At 43.8% G+C, this 15,998-nt stretch overlaps 1 protein-coding gene across 2 annotated transcripts in view; it reads right to left on the reverse strand.

Moving 5' to 3' along the window:
- Positions 1–2,626: 2,626 nt before the first annotated feature.
- Positions 2,627–15,998, reverse strand: part of LOC121929840 (bactericidal permeability-increasing protein-like) — a 31,657-nt gene continuing 18,285 nt past the window's right edge. The window contains exons 6-15 of one of the 2 annotated variants that reach the window (XM_042465781.1): positions 15,768–15,831; positions 15,522–15,607; positions 14,489–14,665; positions 14,073–14,132; positions 8,935–9,102; positions 8,754–8,821; positions 7,606–7,648; positions 5,199–5,262; positions 3,897–3,973; positions 2,627–2,878 (exon numbers count right to left, since the gene is read on the reverse strand). In XM_042465781.1, coding sequence (XP_042321715.1) covers positions 2,840–2,878; positions 3,897–3,973; positions 5,199–5,262; positions 7,606–7,648; positions 8,754–8,821; positions 8,935–9,102; positions 14,073–14,132; positions 14,489–14,665; positions 15,522–15,607; positions 15,768–15,831 — 846 coding nt within the window. In that variant the 3' untranslated portion in view covers positions 2,627–2,839. Of the gene's footprint in view, positions 2,879–3,896; positions 3,974–5,198; positions 5,263–7,605; positions 7,649–8,753; positions 8,822–8,934; positions 9,103–14,072; positions 14,133–14,488; positions 14,666–15,521; positions 15,614–15,767; positions 15,832–15,998 lie in introns of both variants that reach the window. The other variant, XM_042465780.1, reaches the window with a different exon arrangement.

A 15,998-nucleotide genomic window follows, 5' to 3' on the forward strand; every position in this document is an offset into this window, starting at 1 on the left:
TTTATATTCTTTGTTACATGTCCCTAAATTTTACCCTGGACTTATATTTGGGTCATATCAAAATCCATAATTTTGGCCCCAAATCCTGCCCTCAACTTATACATGAGTTCGACTTATAGTCAAGTATATAAAGTAAGCGGCAAATATATAATGACCTTCCTTAAGAGCAGAGACCAGGTTGTAGAGCTGGGAGCTCCAGCAGGAACCTGGGTTAACCAACCTCTAAAAGTTTGCTCTGTTGATCATATCCTTTGCAACCCTGAATCTAAGGACTTCTTCATACAGAGGAATGTATCACCGTTCCAAAAGAAGAAGAAATGGGGGGATCCGAAAATGCAAGAAATTACATTGTAGTTTATCACACGCACAGACAACCACAGAGTCTATCCGAAAAAGAAAGCAGTGCAAATGCGAATGAACTTATCACATGAGTATGTACTCATTGGCTTCTAGATTTCGAATTGGCATCTTTGTGCATGCGCTGGGAGGACAGGATCCCATGGCCGAAACGAATCCCATGGCCAAACAGGAGCTACATTTCATACTAACACAAATGCAAATTGACTGAGAATTCGCAGTGGAAAAGGATTTATAAATTCAATATTGTTCCAAATTCTGCTATTCCTGGGATGTCTCCCAATTGCGTTTGGATTGCCTTCCATTTGCATGTGACGTCGTTTGAAAACCTTTTGCGAAATTACATGAAATACCTCGGATGACCCCAGATTACCCTTTGGTCAACCTTCCAATTTTCCCCGTGTGATAAAGTCTTAAAATGGTGGAAGGTCCAAGATGCCAACAGAGCCTGCTTCCACCTTCTCCAGTTCGGATGTCAGTTACAACAGACACAGTCAGTAATAATAATAATAATAATAATAATAATAATAATAATAATAAAATTTTATTTCTATACCGCTATTCCAGCGATCACAGTGGTGTACATCAAAGAGTAAGACAATTAAAACATCAGCATGACAATAATACTTCAAGTTCTTCTTGAAAGCATCGAGGGAGGTGGAAGTACAGAGCTCATTGGGGAGGGAGTTCCAGAGCTGAGGGGCTGAAATAGAGAAAGCCCTTTGAGCTGATACATATCGAGCGTCTGGAACTCTTAAATGAGGAATGGGGAGAGGAGGTCCTCCAAGTACCCTGGGCCCAAGCCATTTAGGGCTTTATAGGTGATAACCAACACCTTGTATTCGGCCCGGAAGCGAATAGGCAGCCAATGAAGATCTTTTAAGACTGGTGTTATGTGGCTGGCCCTGGAACATCCAGTAACCAGCCGAGCAGCCATATTCTGCACTAATTGAAGCTTCCGGGTTTGGTACAAGAGTTGCCCCATGTAAAGCGCATTACAGAAATCTAATCGAGAAGTTACCTGAGCATGTACAATGGTTTCAAGGTCCCCCCAGCCAAGGAAGGGTCGCAGTTGGCATATCAGCCAAAGCTGATAACAGGTGCTCCTGACCGCCGCATCCACCTGAGCAGTAAGGTGAAGCGACAAGTCCAGGAGCACCCCCAAACTGCGCACAGAGTCCTTCACAGGGAGCATGTCCCCATTTAGGACAGGTGGAAAAATTTCCTTCCCCGGGCCAGGAGAGCCAATCACCAGTACTTCCGTTTTCTCTGGATTCAGGCTGAGTCTGTTTTCCCTCATCCAGCCCATTACCAACTCCAGACAGGCATTTAGAGGAGAGATGCCATCCCTAGTTACTGCATCAGTCAGAGACACAGAGAAGACTATCTGGGTGTCATCAGCGTACTGATAACACCGTGCCCCATGTCTCCGGATGATCACTCCCAGCAGTTTCATGTAAATGTTGAATAGCATAGGGGACAAAATTGCTCCCTGAGGGACACCAGATGTGAGGGCCCTGTATCGGAGCGACAGTCCCCCAGCTCCACCATCTGGAATCTGCCCGAGAGGTAGGAACGGAACCACTGCAAAGCAGTGCCCCCGATACCCAACTCTCCCAGGCGTTCCAGAGGATACCATGGTCGATGGTATCGAAGGCCACTGAGATGTCCAAGAGCACTAACAGGGACACGCTCCCCCTGTCCATACCCAGACGGAGATCATCAACTAAGGCGACCATAGCAGTCTCAACTCCATAGCCCGCCCGGAAGCCAGTTTGAAATGGGTCCAGATAATCAGTCTCATCCAAGATCCCTTGAAGCTGAAAGGCAACTGCCCTCTCGATCACCTTCCCTAAAAATGGCAGCAGCGAGACAGGCCGATAATTGTTCCGAATTAGGGGGTCAAGGGAGGGCTTTTTCAACAAAGGTTTAACAATGGCCGTCTTCAAAGTTGATGGAAACTGCCCATCCCTGAAGGATGTATTGATAATACGGTGCAACATATTAGTCACAACCGTTCCCCCTTGAGCTGTCAGTAGCAAAACCACTTGCATGGCCAGTTCTGCAGGGTTTCTGGTCGTACCCAGAAATCATGGAAGACACATTCAAGTGAGCAGCGGATTTCAAGAGAAAGGGCAGACAAGAAGAAGACCAAGGGTGCACTGTAGAAATAATGCACTTTAACTGCCATGGCTCCATCCTATGGAATCCTGGGATTCGTAGTTTTGTGAGGTGCCAGCACTCTTTGGCAGAGAAGGCTAAAGACCTTATAAAACTACAAATCCCAGGAACCCATAGGATGGAGCTGCAGCACTTATATAGATGCTAAACTGCATTATTTCTACAGTGTAGATGCACCCCAAATCACCAGGTAAAGGTCCCTTCCTTCTTTTCAAAAGCCTCTAAAGAAGGAGTGGAGAGTGGCATTCTTCATTCTTTCTCATTTGGCCATTCTCTCTTTCAGTCTTCTCCATCTTTGATGCTAGCTATACTGAACATCTGCTCCAAAGAATAGGAAGTCCTGTAGGGATAATATGAAAGGCAAAAGGTTAGATACATCTCCATTGGCAACAAGGGGTACATCTACACTGTAAAAATAATGTAGATTGACACCACTTTAACTGCCATGGCTCCATACAAATGCTGGGATTTGTAGTTTGGTGAGGCACCAGCACTCTTTGGCAAAGAAAGCTAAAGGCCTTGTAAAACCACAAATCCCAGGATTCCATAGGATGAAGCTATAGCACTTATAGTGCTGTCAAACTGCATTATTTCTACAGTGTAGAGGCACCCTAAGTCTGTTTTATTTTCCTTGGGGGTTGTTGTTAGTGATTTGGGATGGGTGGTTGCTCACCTTCTGTTTCTGATTCACTAACTGCATTATTTCTACAGTGTAGATGTGCCCAAGGGAAGAAAATCAAAGTCCTCCTTGCTCATTAACATTCATGTTAATAAAATTATGGGTTTGTTAACATTTATCAGTTGACATCTTGCATTAATGCTCACCCTACTGCTCACAAAACGAAACACACTAAATACAAGATGCGTAAGTGAGGAAAATCATGTTCTATGAGAAACAAACATCTTGGGGAGCATCTCATCTTAAAATAAATTTGCACAAACTATCTAGTGTGACCCTTAATTTAAGGACAGATCTCATGGCTACAACAACTGGTTGATTTTTGGGCTGCTCCAAAGAGTAGGAAATTCTGTAGGGATCTGCTAAGGATTTGTACCTCTAACCTGATGAAGAGTTCTAAAGAACGGAACAGTTTGCCCAGATTTGTGGCCTTTTCAGTGGCCCCCGTGAAAGTATTGCCTAGCTGCAGATTTCACAAAGGGCTTCATGATTTCCATTGAAGCCACATGCATTTGAAGTCTTTCTCCTCCTCCCAGCAAGCTTTGTAGTGATGCTTTAATGTTTTGCAATAATTTTTCAGGGCATTTTCTTGCATTTTATTCTTAGCAAGAGTGTTAGGGAAATTTCATGGACCAACAGCAGTTTTGTGGGCAAAGGTGCCCCTCAAAATCTCACCCACCTTGTGAGGCTGGAGGACAATACTGGAAAGCTGCAGGTGGTCCGGGAGAGGAAGGGGGAACCCCTCGGCCAGGCGTGCTGAAAGCAAAATTCAATGGATTTATGGAGAGCAGCAGAAGCGCCAGTGAAACAGCACCAGAGTCAGAAATGACAGTTTCCAACACAGATCTGGACTTTTCTTAATCCCCTCCAGGGCTTTATTAACCTCTAGGCCAAGTTCTGCAATAAGACAGACCAAATTCTACACTCTAATCATAGCATGCATAGGAAACAAATTTGTACAGCTAGAATCTTGTGGGTTTCTTACACAGGTGCAAGCTTCCATAGAGCTTCCATAAGGGAACTTACACCTGTAGAATCAGGATTCTATGATTCTACAGGTGTAAGTTTGCCTATGGAAGCAGCTGGACATGTTCATCAGATGCATTCAGTTCAAGGCTGCAGAAGTGGAGCTGATTGCATGCAGTGCCATTGCACAGGCAGACGCTCAAGCCATTGAACATGGATGAGCATCTGGATACACACCTGTGCATTATACTGCACCTCACTGCCCTTTAATGCAAGGGTTGTGTAGCATCTTCAGAGAAATGCCATCCATAAACTCTTCTAGAACATGGCCACATAGCCTGAAAAACCCACAAAAAATTAAGCATCTCTTCTGTTCCTCTCTTTGTCTTCTCCTTTAAAGCCTCTGCTTCAGCCTTTCCTTCCTGCCATCTTCCTCTCTTCCTTTCAGATGCAAATGGAGTATCTCCTTCTGTCATCAAAGAGCATATACAGTTGCCCTTCCAAGTCCGGGGGACTTGAAATCTGAGGACTTGGAAATTTGCGAAGGGGCGACTACTATTAACCTTAATGGGGTGTGCGCCCGCAGCACATGTACTGCATGCACACGCCCCATTCAAGCCTATAGGGCTTGGTTATGTGGGAGATTTTGAACTCCTGGGAGGGTCGGAACGGATCCCCTGCGAGTTCCAAGGGGAGACTGTATTGCATCCTTAGTCATGTCTCCTATACGTTTTAATTAATATGGGGCTTTTTGCCTTTTAAAATTGCTTTATTGTTTACACTGATTTAAAGTAGCAAGATGATTTTATTATATGCTGCTCCGAGATCATTAGACAGAGAGCAAGGTATACAATTTTAATTTTTTAAAGATAACTAAAGCAGTGACATTTGGCTCCATACTTTGGCCAGAGACCTTCTGGGAAACTATGCAACAAGCATAAACAGTGGTGTGCTTTGGAGAGCTGTTGGGAGGAGATACGGGTTTTAATAAAGCACTTTGCATTGCAAGTCTTACCGTTCATCTGAGGGAGAAGGATGCTTGCAGCGTAATAGTTCATGAGGGTTTGCATTAATTGTACCTGGGCATTGAGAGAGAATTGGGAAAACGAGATTAAAAGTTTGAGAGGGGCATTACGAATCCTTCATACCCCTCACCCTACATTTTTATATCCTTTTATTTATTGAAATATTCCCATCCAACACAATACAGTGGGTCCTTGTTCTCCGCTGGGGTTTGGTTCCAGGACCCTTCGTGGATCACAAAATCCATAGATGCTCAAGTCCCATTAAATGCAATGGCAGAGCAAAATGGTGTCCCTTATATAAAATGGAAAATCAAAGCTTGCTATTTGGAATTCATACTTTAAAAAAATATTTTCAAGCCATGGATGCTTGAATCTGTGGGTTAAAAAAATCTGTGGATAAGGAGGACCGACTGTATCAAAAGATCTCAGGCAGATGTACAAGCAAAATCAATACAAACAAGTTAAAAGTATGTAAAAGAATAAAAATCATGCAAGTAGACAGCCAGCATAGCATAATGGTTTGAATGTTGGATAGCATACTGGGAGACCAGGATTCGAATCCCAGCTCGGCCGTGGAAACCCACTCGGTGGCCTTGGATAAGTCACACTCTCTCAGCCTCAGTGGAAGGCAATGGAAAACCTCCTCTGAACAAATCTTGCCAAGAAAACTCCATAATAGCTTTGTCTTGGGGTCACCATAAGTCAAAAATGACTTGAAGGTACACAACACACACAAAGCAAACATATAGTCTTCAGCTACTGTATATTCTCATGTATAAGTCTAGAAATTTAGGTTCAAAAATTGCCCCAAATAATCTGAGTCAATTTATCCATGGATCGATATAAGTACTGCCTTTTAACACACACACACATATATATATCCCCTGGTGAAAGGCAAGAGTTTAATCTGCCCTGGAAGCACCGACCGCTTCTACTCGCTCATCCATCCAGCCTTTAGTATGAGTACAAATAGTTATCCCTGCTGGGATTTTGTAAGTCCGTTGGCATTGTTTTCCTTTGCTCCGTCCTTTACATCCTTTATTATATGTCAATAAGTGTTAGCCTCGATTTATCCACAGGTCATATCAAAATCCATTAATTTTGGCCCCAAAACATGCCCTCGACTTATATATAAGGCTGATTTATAGTCGGGTATATACGGTATTTTCTTGGCTTTTTACCAGGACCTGTCTGTTTTCCCTCTGAAATGAAAGGATCATTTCACGCTGCAAAATGGGTTTTTTTCACGTTGACTTCTGAATTCTGGTTGTGGATCAAGCTCATATTGACACTGAAACCAAGAAGACTAGCATTATATAACACCTATTTCTTAGGTCTTTCAGGTCCCAATTTGACAAGTTTAAAAACCACCCATTCAGACCCCATCCTCACAAATCCAGGTGGCAAAAAAGGACAAGGAAGGACTTTGTTCACATTTCATCATAACCACAGTTCTTTCTACAAACCATCATAGGAGTTTATCCCACTGGGCTAATTTCGGCATTAAAGAGAGAATAACGCACATTGAAAGCATCACGCTAATAAAGTGAAAATGGCAAGTAATTGCACAAACAATTATCACACACAATTGTGCAAATACAGTGATATCGGAAATGCGTTTTCACTGAAATCCTGAGAGTAAAAAAATGCACATTAATGCTTCTTTGTGACCACTTTAATGGCAGGTTTCGTGTAATTTCACGTAAATATGCTGTTTTTCTGGGATGTTCATGGGATAAACCCCCGATCTCCTTTGTGTGATAAACTCCATAGAATCCTAAAACTGGAGGAGACTTCAAGGATCATCTAGTCCCATCCCCTGCCATGCAGGAACTCTCCATCAAAGCATCCCCAGCAGATGACCCTCCAGCCTTGCTTTATAAAACCTCCACCACTCTCCAAGGCAGCGTATTTCATTTCTTACTGTTAGGAAGTTCTTCCTAATCTGTAGGCTGAATCTCTTTTCCCGTAGCTTTCGTCCATTGCTGCATGTCCTAAGCATTGTTTACTGTCATGTGGCATTAATCTTTTAACTGTATTTTGTTTCAATCTGTTTTGGAGTTTTGGAGCATGGCTGGGAACCACAAAGGAGATGTGATAAACTGGCCCCATGCAACATTTCCCCTCCTGCCCTTGCTCCTCAAAGACCAGAAATAAAACTGAACATGCCACATCATCACCAGATCCCCAATGTCTGTATTTTTGAATGGGTCCCTCCTGGGCAGCACTTTGCTCCATGCATCTGAAGAAGTGGACCAAGTCTACCAAAACTTATGTAACAAATCCTTTGCACAAAGGTGCTGCAAGATCCCTTTGCAGACAGATATTGCAAACCAACATGGCTTTGAATTCTAGCCCTCTGGGATCATACAGTTCAAGATAATCAAAAGGTCTTACTGAGAAAGGTCCAACGTCTGAATGCTTCAAGGACAGCTGCAACCTACAAGAAAATAAGTACATCATATATATATATATATATGGAAATATCAATTGTAGAAGAGATGCTGAGACAGCTATAATGTAATAGTGGATCATGGTATTTTTGCCTCCATTTTTGCCTCTGCTACCTTTGGCTGACAGCCTTGGAGTCCTTTATAGAGGAAATACAATAGAAAATAATAACCAAACAAACCTATAGTGTTTTAAAACTGTCAGTTCACAGGTAGGGATGGAAATATTCACACACACACACACACACACACACACACACCAAAAATATGTTTTTCATGTGTCAAGAAACCCTGACAAGAAGAATCCTGGACTGACCATAATCTTCACAGTTTGGGATTTATTTTGCGCAAAATCCAGACATAGTCAGTTGGAACATGAAACATTTTCTGCATTTAAAATGATGTAGAAATAAAGATTATTTCCTGTACAGAGAATGCTGTTTCTGGTACAAAACAATTATCTCTGAATTTTGTGCTGAATACGTCTTGAATTGCAAATAGCTTTCACAAAACTTTTGAAAGATTTCCTCATAGTGGGAAGAAAATGAGTAAAATTACTCATTGCTTACACCACAAAGAAATTAGTGAGGAAGTACATCCCTAATTGCCTTCCCTTTATCTTTTTTAACTGTTTTCTATTTTTAAAGAAATGATCTGTTTTAATATTGTAACAGTTTAATTCCATTTTAACTGTCACTTCTGTAAGTTTGTGTAATTGCGCTGTGTTTTTAGACCCTAAGCCGCTTTGGGTCTCAATTTCGGGAGGAAAGGAATAATGGGATGTATCTTATAATGCATGATATATTTTATATTGCATTTTATTGCAAGCCACCTCGATCCTGTGGGAGAGGTGGGATAAAAATAATGTATTATTATTATTATTATTATTAACAACGGGATAAAAATAAATATTGTCATCGTCATCATCATCAACATCATCACAGGTCCTGTGTAAACAAGCATGAAACCAAGTGTATTTTTGCAGTAATGTCCAAGTATTGATATTTGGTGCCTCTGATCAAGAAGGCAAAGACTTATTTCCTTTTGTGTGAATGAAGATACTACATTTCCAATGCGGATAATGCCTGCACTCACCTTCCCATTTTCAGGGAGCCAAAGATTTTGGTGGAGCTGACAGTAACTTTGGCTGAAACGGTGGTTGACTGGAAGGAAAGAGACAAGCGTTGAAGCCATTTTGACAACACAGACACAGCTTTTACAATCACAAATTGAAAATGGTGTTAACTTTTGGCTGAGATGCATGGAGTGAACTTACCGCCCCAATCACAAACAGAGGAGCCAGAGTAGAGTTGGGGAGAACCGCAAAGGCCTGGACATCAACCTCAGGACTCAGTGACAGGGCTTCAGGTGCAATGGTCAGCGCTGGGGCAGAGGAAGGGGAAACCTTGAGGACCATTAGCATGTTGGGGTACAGTTTTTCCAACTGGGAGTGAAGAAGAGCAAAGAAGACACGTTTGCATAGCCAGATGAGTCTGATCCTCATCCTATTTCTAGTCTCTACTACAGGGGTAGTAGACCATTTTTGAGCCAGGGGCCGGGTTGCTGTCCCTCAGACAACTGGGGGGCCGAAGCCAAAAAATAAATAATTAATAAAATATATATATATATATACCGGGACAAATGTAGGACAAAATTTTAAAATTGAGGATACTTTTTTTTTTAAAAATGGAGGACACGCGAAAAAATTTGCTGATTTTTAAAAAAATGTTAATATAAATGCATGTTTCTGAGGCTTCTAGAGACAATTGCCCCCCCCTTGCTCACCTCCTCCTGATAGGCCAAAGGTCCCATGCCCTTGCGTGAGAGGCCAAAGGCCCTGGCGGCAATCGGCGGCAGGCCTCACCGGGCTGGATCCGGCCCGCAGGCCGTAGGTTGCCTACCCCTGTTCTACTAGAATCGCAGAATCTGAGAGTTGGAAGGGGATGCAAAGACCATTTGGTTCAACCCCTGCCATGCAGAAATGCACAACAAAAGCACTCCTGAGAGGTGCCCATCCAACCTCTGCTTTGAAGATCTCCAAACATGATGAGTCCACCACCCTTTGAGACAATCTACTCCAGTGATGGTGAACCTTTTAAAGAATCCTAGAGTTGGAAGAGATCCCAAGGGCCACCCATCTCCAACCCCCTTCTGCCATGCAGAAACTCTCAATCAAAGCATCCCCAACAGAAGATGGCCTTCCAGCCTCTGCTTAAAGACCTCCAAAGAAGCAGACTCTACCACTCTCCAAGGGAAAGTCTTCCACTGTCAAACAGCTCTTACTGTCAGGACATTCTTCCTTATATTGAGGTGGAATCTCTTTTCCTGGAGCTTGCAGCCACTGCCCTGGATCCTATTTTCTGAAGCAGCAGAAAACAAGCTTGCTTCATCCTCAAAGTAACACCCCTTCAAATACCTAAATAGGGTCATCATATCTCCGCTTAACCATCTCTTTTCCAGGCTAAACATACCCCACCATATGTGACTGAGTGCCCAAACTCAGTGGCATTCCTGCACTGGGTGTCACCCACTGCTGGGGGGGGGGGAAGACTTCCAGGGGCAGGTCTTCCACCTTCCGAGGGGGCTATCCTGGTGGAAAAACCCACGGCACACTTTCTCAGCTTCAGGCTAGCAATAGTAATCCCCCTCTGATGAAACTTGCTAAGAAAGCCCCATGATAGTTTCACCTTAGGGTCACCATAAGTCAGAAGTGACTTGGAGGCACATAATAACAACAGATGCTGAAATCATCATCATCATCATCATCATCATTGACGGCTCCCTCTTACCAGTGGCTGCTGAGACTGTGGACAAGGTGGGACAGAGACAGACACTGGTCAGAGCCGTCAATCAACTGGGAAGGAGGACTGACTGACCAGTGACTGACCAGTGGCTGCTGAGAATGTGGGACAGAGGCAGCCAGCAGACCCTGAACTAGCTTTTGGTGTCCTGGCAAGGCTTCTCTGCCTTTCTGGGCCCTTGGAAAGCAGGCAGGTGAGTCCCACAGAGTGTGTGCCCACAGAGAGGGCTCCGCGTGCCACTTGTGTCACGGCTGCCATAGGTTCGTCACCAGGCGTCTAACATTTCTCACGGCAAAAAAAGTTCTTCCTAAGGTTCTGGTGGAATCACTAATCTTGTACCCATTGGCTTGAGTTCTAATCTCTGGAGCAGCAGAAACCAAACTTGTTCCATCCCCTATATGACATGCCTCATATATTTAAAGATGGACATCATACCATCTCTCAGTCTTTTCTTCTCCCAGCTAAACATACCCAGCTCCCTAAATCATCCCTCATATGTCTATTTAGATGAGAACCATTGAAGCCATGAATGCTATTTACATATATATCGATTCAGCATTTAGCATGCAATTCAATGGGTCTACACTAGATGGGAGTAACCAATAGGATCTGGACCTTTATTGTCTTGAAGCCCCGACTTCATGGGTGCATCAGTACTGTAGAAATAGTGCAGTTTGACTTCACTTTGAATGCTGTAGCTCCATCCTAGGGAATCCTGGGATTTGTAGTTTTACAAAGCCTCTAGCCTTTGTGAGGCCCAAGAATACTGGTGCCTCACAAAACTACAAATCCCAGGATTCTGTAGGATGGAGCCATGGGAGCTAAAGTGGGGTCAAACTGCATTATTTCTGCAGTGTAGATGCACCCTCTGCGAAATATTTCTTCCTTGATTTTAAAATGATTATCCTGGTCTATCCATTAGGATAACTGTTCCAAAATTTTAGAGACCTCTGGGAGCCATTTTCTCTCCGTGCTTAATTTTTTTCCAAAATGACAATAAAAAAAAAAGGGGGGGGGGGGGGAGTGAAAAAAGGAAGAGAAATAAACCAATTTACAAACAGTCGTTGGACATTAGCAATTAATTTGCCGGTCTAAATCCCCCAAAGTCACATCCTGATCATAATAACCGCAAAGAGTCATTTTCAAGCCAATGAAAAATACCAAGTATTTCCTCCATATGCAGCCGGTCAAATTAAAACTGCTCAAAAGAGCATTTTTCCCGGTACTTATTGCAATGATCTGCTGGAACAGATGGCGAAGGATCCTTGTTTATGAATAAAATAGAAGCTCGCCAGGTATCTGAAAATATTTCTTCCTTCCTAAGCCTTCGGCAGTTTGGAGTTTACATGCCAGTTCCCCTAAGAAAGCATCTGCTCAGATTCCATCTTGCCAGGTCTCCATCAAGGATTTTTCTCCCTTCATCTGGCAATTTCCACATAGGATATAATAAACAACATACTGTAGATGCAATAAGCTGCCTGCTATATTTTGGCAATTTCAGCCCCTGAAGATCAGCTGTTTAGAGTGAAATGGGTTAAGCCAGAGTTGGAAGCGGTTGTGCACTGCAAGACGGCCATGGTCGCCTTGGTCTCCGTCTGAGCATCGACAGGGGAAGCGTGTCCCTGTTGGTGCTCTTGGACATCTCAGCAGCTTTCGATACCATAGACCATGGTATCCTTCTGGGACGCCTGGCAGAGGTGGGGATTGGGGGCACTGCGCTCCAGTGGTTCTGGTCCTACCTCTCTGGGAGGTCCCAGATGGTGCAGCTGGGAGACGTGTGCTCTGACGAGAGGCCCCTTAAAACCGGAGTCCCTCAAGGAGCCATTCTGTCTCCCATGCTATTTAACATTTACATGAAACCGCTGGGAGAGATCATCCGGAGACATGGGGCGCGGGGTTATCAGTACGCTGATGACACCCAAATCATTTTCTCTATGTCTCCGACTGATGCAGTGACTGGGGATGGCGTCTCTCCTCTCGTGGCCTGTCTAGAGTCAGTAATGGGCTGGATGAGGGAAAACCGACTCAAATTGAATCCAGAGAAAACGGAGGTACTAGTGATAGGTTCCCCTGGTCCAGGAATGGTGGTGGTTCCACCTGTCCTGAACGGGGTCAAGCTCCCTGTGAAGGGCTCCGTGCGCAGTCTGGGGGTGCTTCTTGACTCGTCGCTTCACCTGACTGCTCAGGTGAATGCAACGGTCAAGAGCACCTGTTATTAGCTTCGGCTGATTCGCCAGCTGCGCCCATACCTGGCCCAGAGGGACCTAGAAACTGTTGTACATGCTCTGGTAACTTCGAGACTGGATTTCTGCAACGTACTCTACATGGGGCAACCCTTATACCAAACTCGGAAGCTGCAAATGGTGCAGAATATGGCAGCCCGGCTGGTCACTGGTGCTCCCAGGACCAGCCATATAACACAGGTGCTGAAAGACCTCCATTGGCTGCCCATCCGCTTCCGAGCTCAATATAAGGTGTTGGTGATTACCTATAAAGCCCTAAATGGCTTGGGCCCAGGATACCTAAAGGACCGCCTCTCCCCGTACATTACGCCTCGCACCCTCAGAACGTCTGGGCAGCAATTACTGAAGGTGTCTGGGGCAAGGTTAGCCTCCACCACGCGGAGGACATTTTCCACGGCTGCCCCAGCCCTTTGGAATATGCTGCCCACTGAGCTCCGCTCGACTACCACCCTGGCCCAATTCAGGAAGGACCTAAAAACCTTCCTGTTTCAACAGGCATTCCCCGAATAAAATCCTGTGGGCCTCCCTCCTCTTCCGTGGCCAAGAGGTTGGGCTATGGGGCTTTTTGTCTGTTATTTTATTGTATGGTTTGATGTTTTTGTATTTTAATCTTTTTGTATTATATGGCTTGTTGTTTTTAACCCTGTTGTAAGCCGCCCTGATCACAGGAAGGGCGGGATATAAATAAAATTTTTATTATTATTATTATTAATTTGGGAATTCGAACTCTGGTCCCCAAAAGCATAGTCCAGCTTTCAAACCACTAAACCAGGCTGGATCTCAGTTATCCTTTTAGAATAGATAGTTACAATTATACTGACTTAATGGAAATATTTATGTTTGCTGTACTCCGTACAGGGCAAAAAATAAAGGTCTCAAGCATATAATGATATAATAATATGAGTATTATAACAATATAAGTCTAAAACATTATAGAAATTATGTGCCTTAATAGAGAAAGAATGTAAAGTCTATACAGTGCGCCCGCACCATACACGCCTTCAAGCATATGCTGAAGCGCACCCATGGTGCACATACCACACTGCGCTGCAAACATGCACCCTACTGTCTATTCTAAAATACCAGACTTGTGAAGTCAATGCAGCCACTTGCCTCTTCTTCTGAAATAAACATATCCTGAAATACCAAACTTATGAAGTTTATAAAGCCACTTGCTTCTTCTCCTGATATGTATATATCCTGAAATACCAAAGCTTTAGGAGAATGCTGATATCAGTCTGACTCCAGGACAAGTAATGTCCATTAAGGGCCCAGGAGAGGATGGGGAAGGAGGACATCCAGTCACCACAATCCTTGGTCTGGACCCTAGAATCTCGAATGAAAGTAGATGGAGGCCAAGGTTTCCTCACCTGTGGAATGAAGGCTCCAAAGGAACTAGTGTTCAGACGGATTTTGAACTCCTTGGGAATCTAGAAGGACAAGGAAAAGAGGCATCTAGGGAATGATTCCATATGACATGCAAAACCGATGAAAGGAAGGGAAAAGACCTCCAATGAGTTCTTCAAGGTTTCTTCTTCTTTTACATTCTTTCAAAGCTAGGACATGTGAACATTGGGGTTTGAAAAGATGGCTAGTGCATGTCTAGAGATGCTCCAGGATTATTTTCATGTGAATTACTAACAATTTTTAATGTTAAACATGACTATTTTCTGAGAAGACAGGATGAGTTGTGTGCAGTGAGAGGTCCAGAGGAGGAGAACTCTGTTGTGCCAGGATGATGTGGGATGGTGCCCCTTCCCAGCCCTGGCTCCCTCCCCTCTTTTACCATGCCATCGGTGATGGTGAAGTCCATCGCTCCAGCCCTGTAGTAGACATCGCCAGCTGTGTTGAAGAAGTACGTAGAGAGGCCAAAATACACCATGCGGTCATGATCCAGGGGGAAATCCAAGGCAGGCGGTGGGAAAGGAGGAGGAGAGCGATGGGTCATGGAAAAGAATTCACCCTGGGGAACAAGAAAAGGAAGGAAGACACGCATGAAAGATGCCAACACTGTCACAACCCAATTGGCTTCACCCCTTTCCCCCCCTTCACATGTTAATATTGCATGAATTTTGATCATGCTTGACCTCATCACTTTTCTATTATTATTATTATTATTATTATTATTATTATTATTATTATTATTATTATTATTATTATTGTGCACCTGCATCATACACGGGCGCAACATATGTGGCTTTCAGCATACGCCGTAAGCCACACCAGAAGAAGCCATGGCATGCCCCAAAAGAAGTAATGGGACATGTGTTCGTGGCGTGTGCAGGAGTTCCATTATGTGAGGGAGGGGGGTCCGGAATGGATCCCCCGCGTAAGGGAAGGGCCCATTGTATTATTATTATTATTGTTGTTGTTGTTGTTATTATTATTATTACCTGCCTCTCCCCATGAACTGAAGCATGGAACAGAAACAGATTACAATTGGCTCTCCACACTTTCAGATTTGACTTTTGCGGATTTGATTATTCACAGGTTTGATTAATGCAGCCTTTCTCAAATAGTGGGGCGGGCCCCCCAGGGGGGGGGCGCGAGGCTCCGTTATGCAGAGGTGTACTTATAACAATTTTATAGACAAATGATACTACAGTATTTACAGTCGCGTGGGGGGCGCGAAATGTTTTCTTCTTCCTAGGGGGGGCGTGACAGAAAATAATTGAGAAGCACTGGATTAATGTGTTCTCTCTAAGAATCTCTAGGTTCTCCAGTGTGACTCTATGGCCAACATCTGCCAGAGGTTTCTAAGAGAAGAGGCCAGTCAACACTTGCAACACTTCATCTCCTGGATCCCTCCTTTATCCTACCTTCAGTTTCAGGTCCACCGAATCATTTGTTGCAACTGGAGGCTCAAGCAGAGAGTAATCGATTCCAGAGATCTTGTCAATTCGTGCTGTGACTTAGCAAGGAAAGAAGAAGGCAAAGCAATATTTGACAAAGGAAAAATGATGCTCTTGGACTTTCCAGAAGCAAGCGTGCAGAAGAGGCTCTGGTGCAAGGCTGGGCAACATGTGGGCCCTTGGGAACCTGTCCTCAGGGATGTTTCTCTTTACCTGGTAAGGTCTGCAGAAAAGGCTCCAGCTGGGAGCTGACAGCACTGTTCACCTCTTCACAGATCTGCAAGAGAAGGCAGACATTGAAACAGGCAGAATAAACTCCTACCTGAAAGGAGCCTCACAGCTGTGCCTCCTATTTAGAGCCTCGTTTTCATATCTGGATTAATTACATTAATAATAATAATAATAATAATAATAATAATAATAATAATAATAATAATAATAATA

This window comes from Sceloporus undulatus, chromosome 4 (genome assembly GCF_019175285.1).
Source record: "Sceloporus undulatus isolate JIND9_A2432 ecotype Alabama chromosome 4, SceUnd_v1.1, whole genome shotgun sequence".
NCBI classification, from domain to species: Eukaryota; Metazoa; Chordata; class Lepidosauria; order Squamata; family Phrynosomatidae; genus Sceloporus; species Sceloporus undulatus.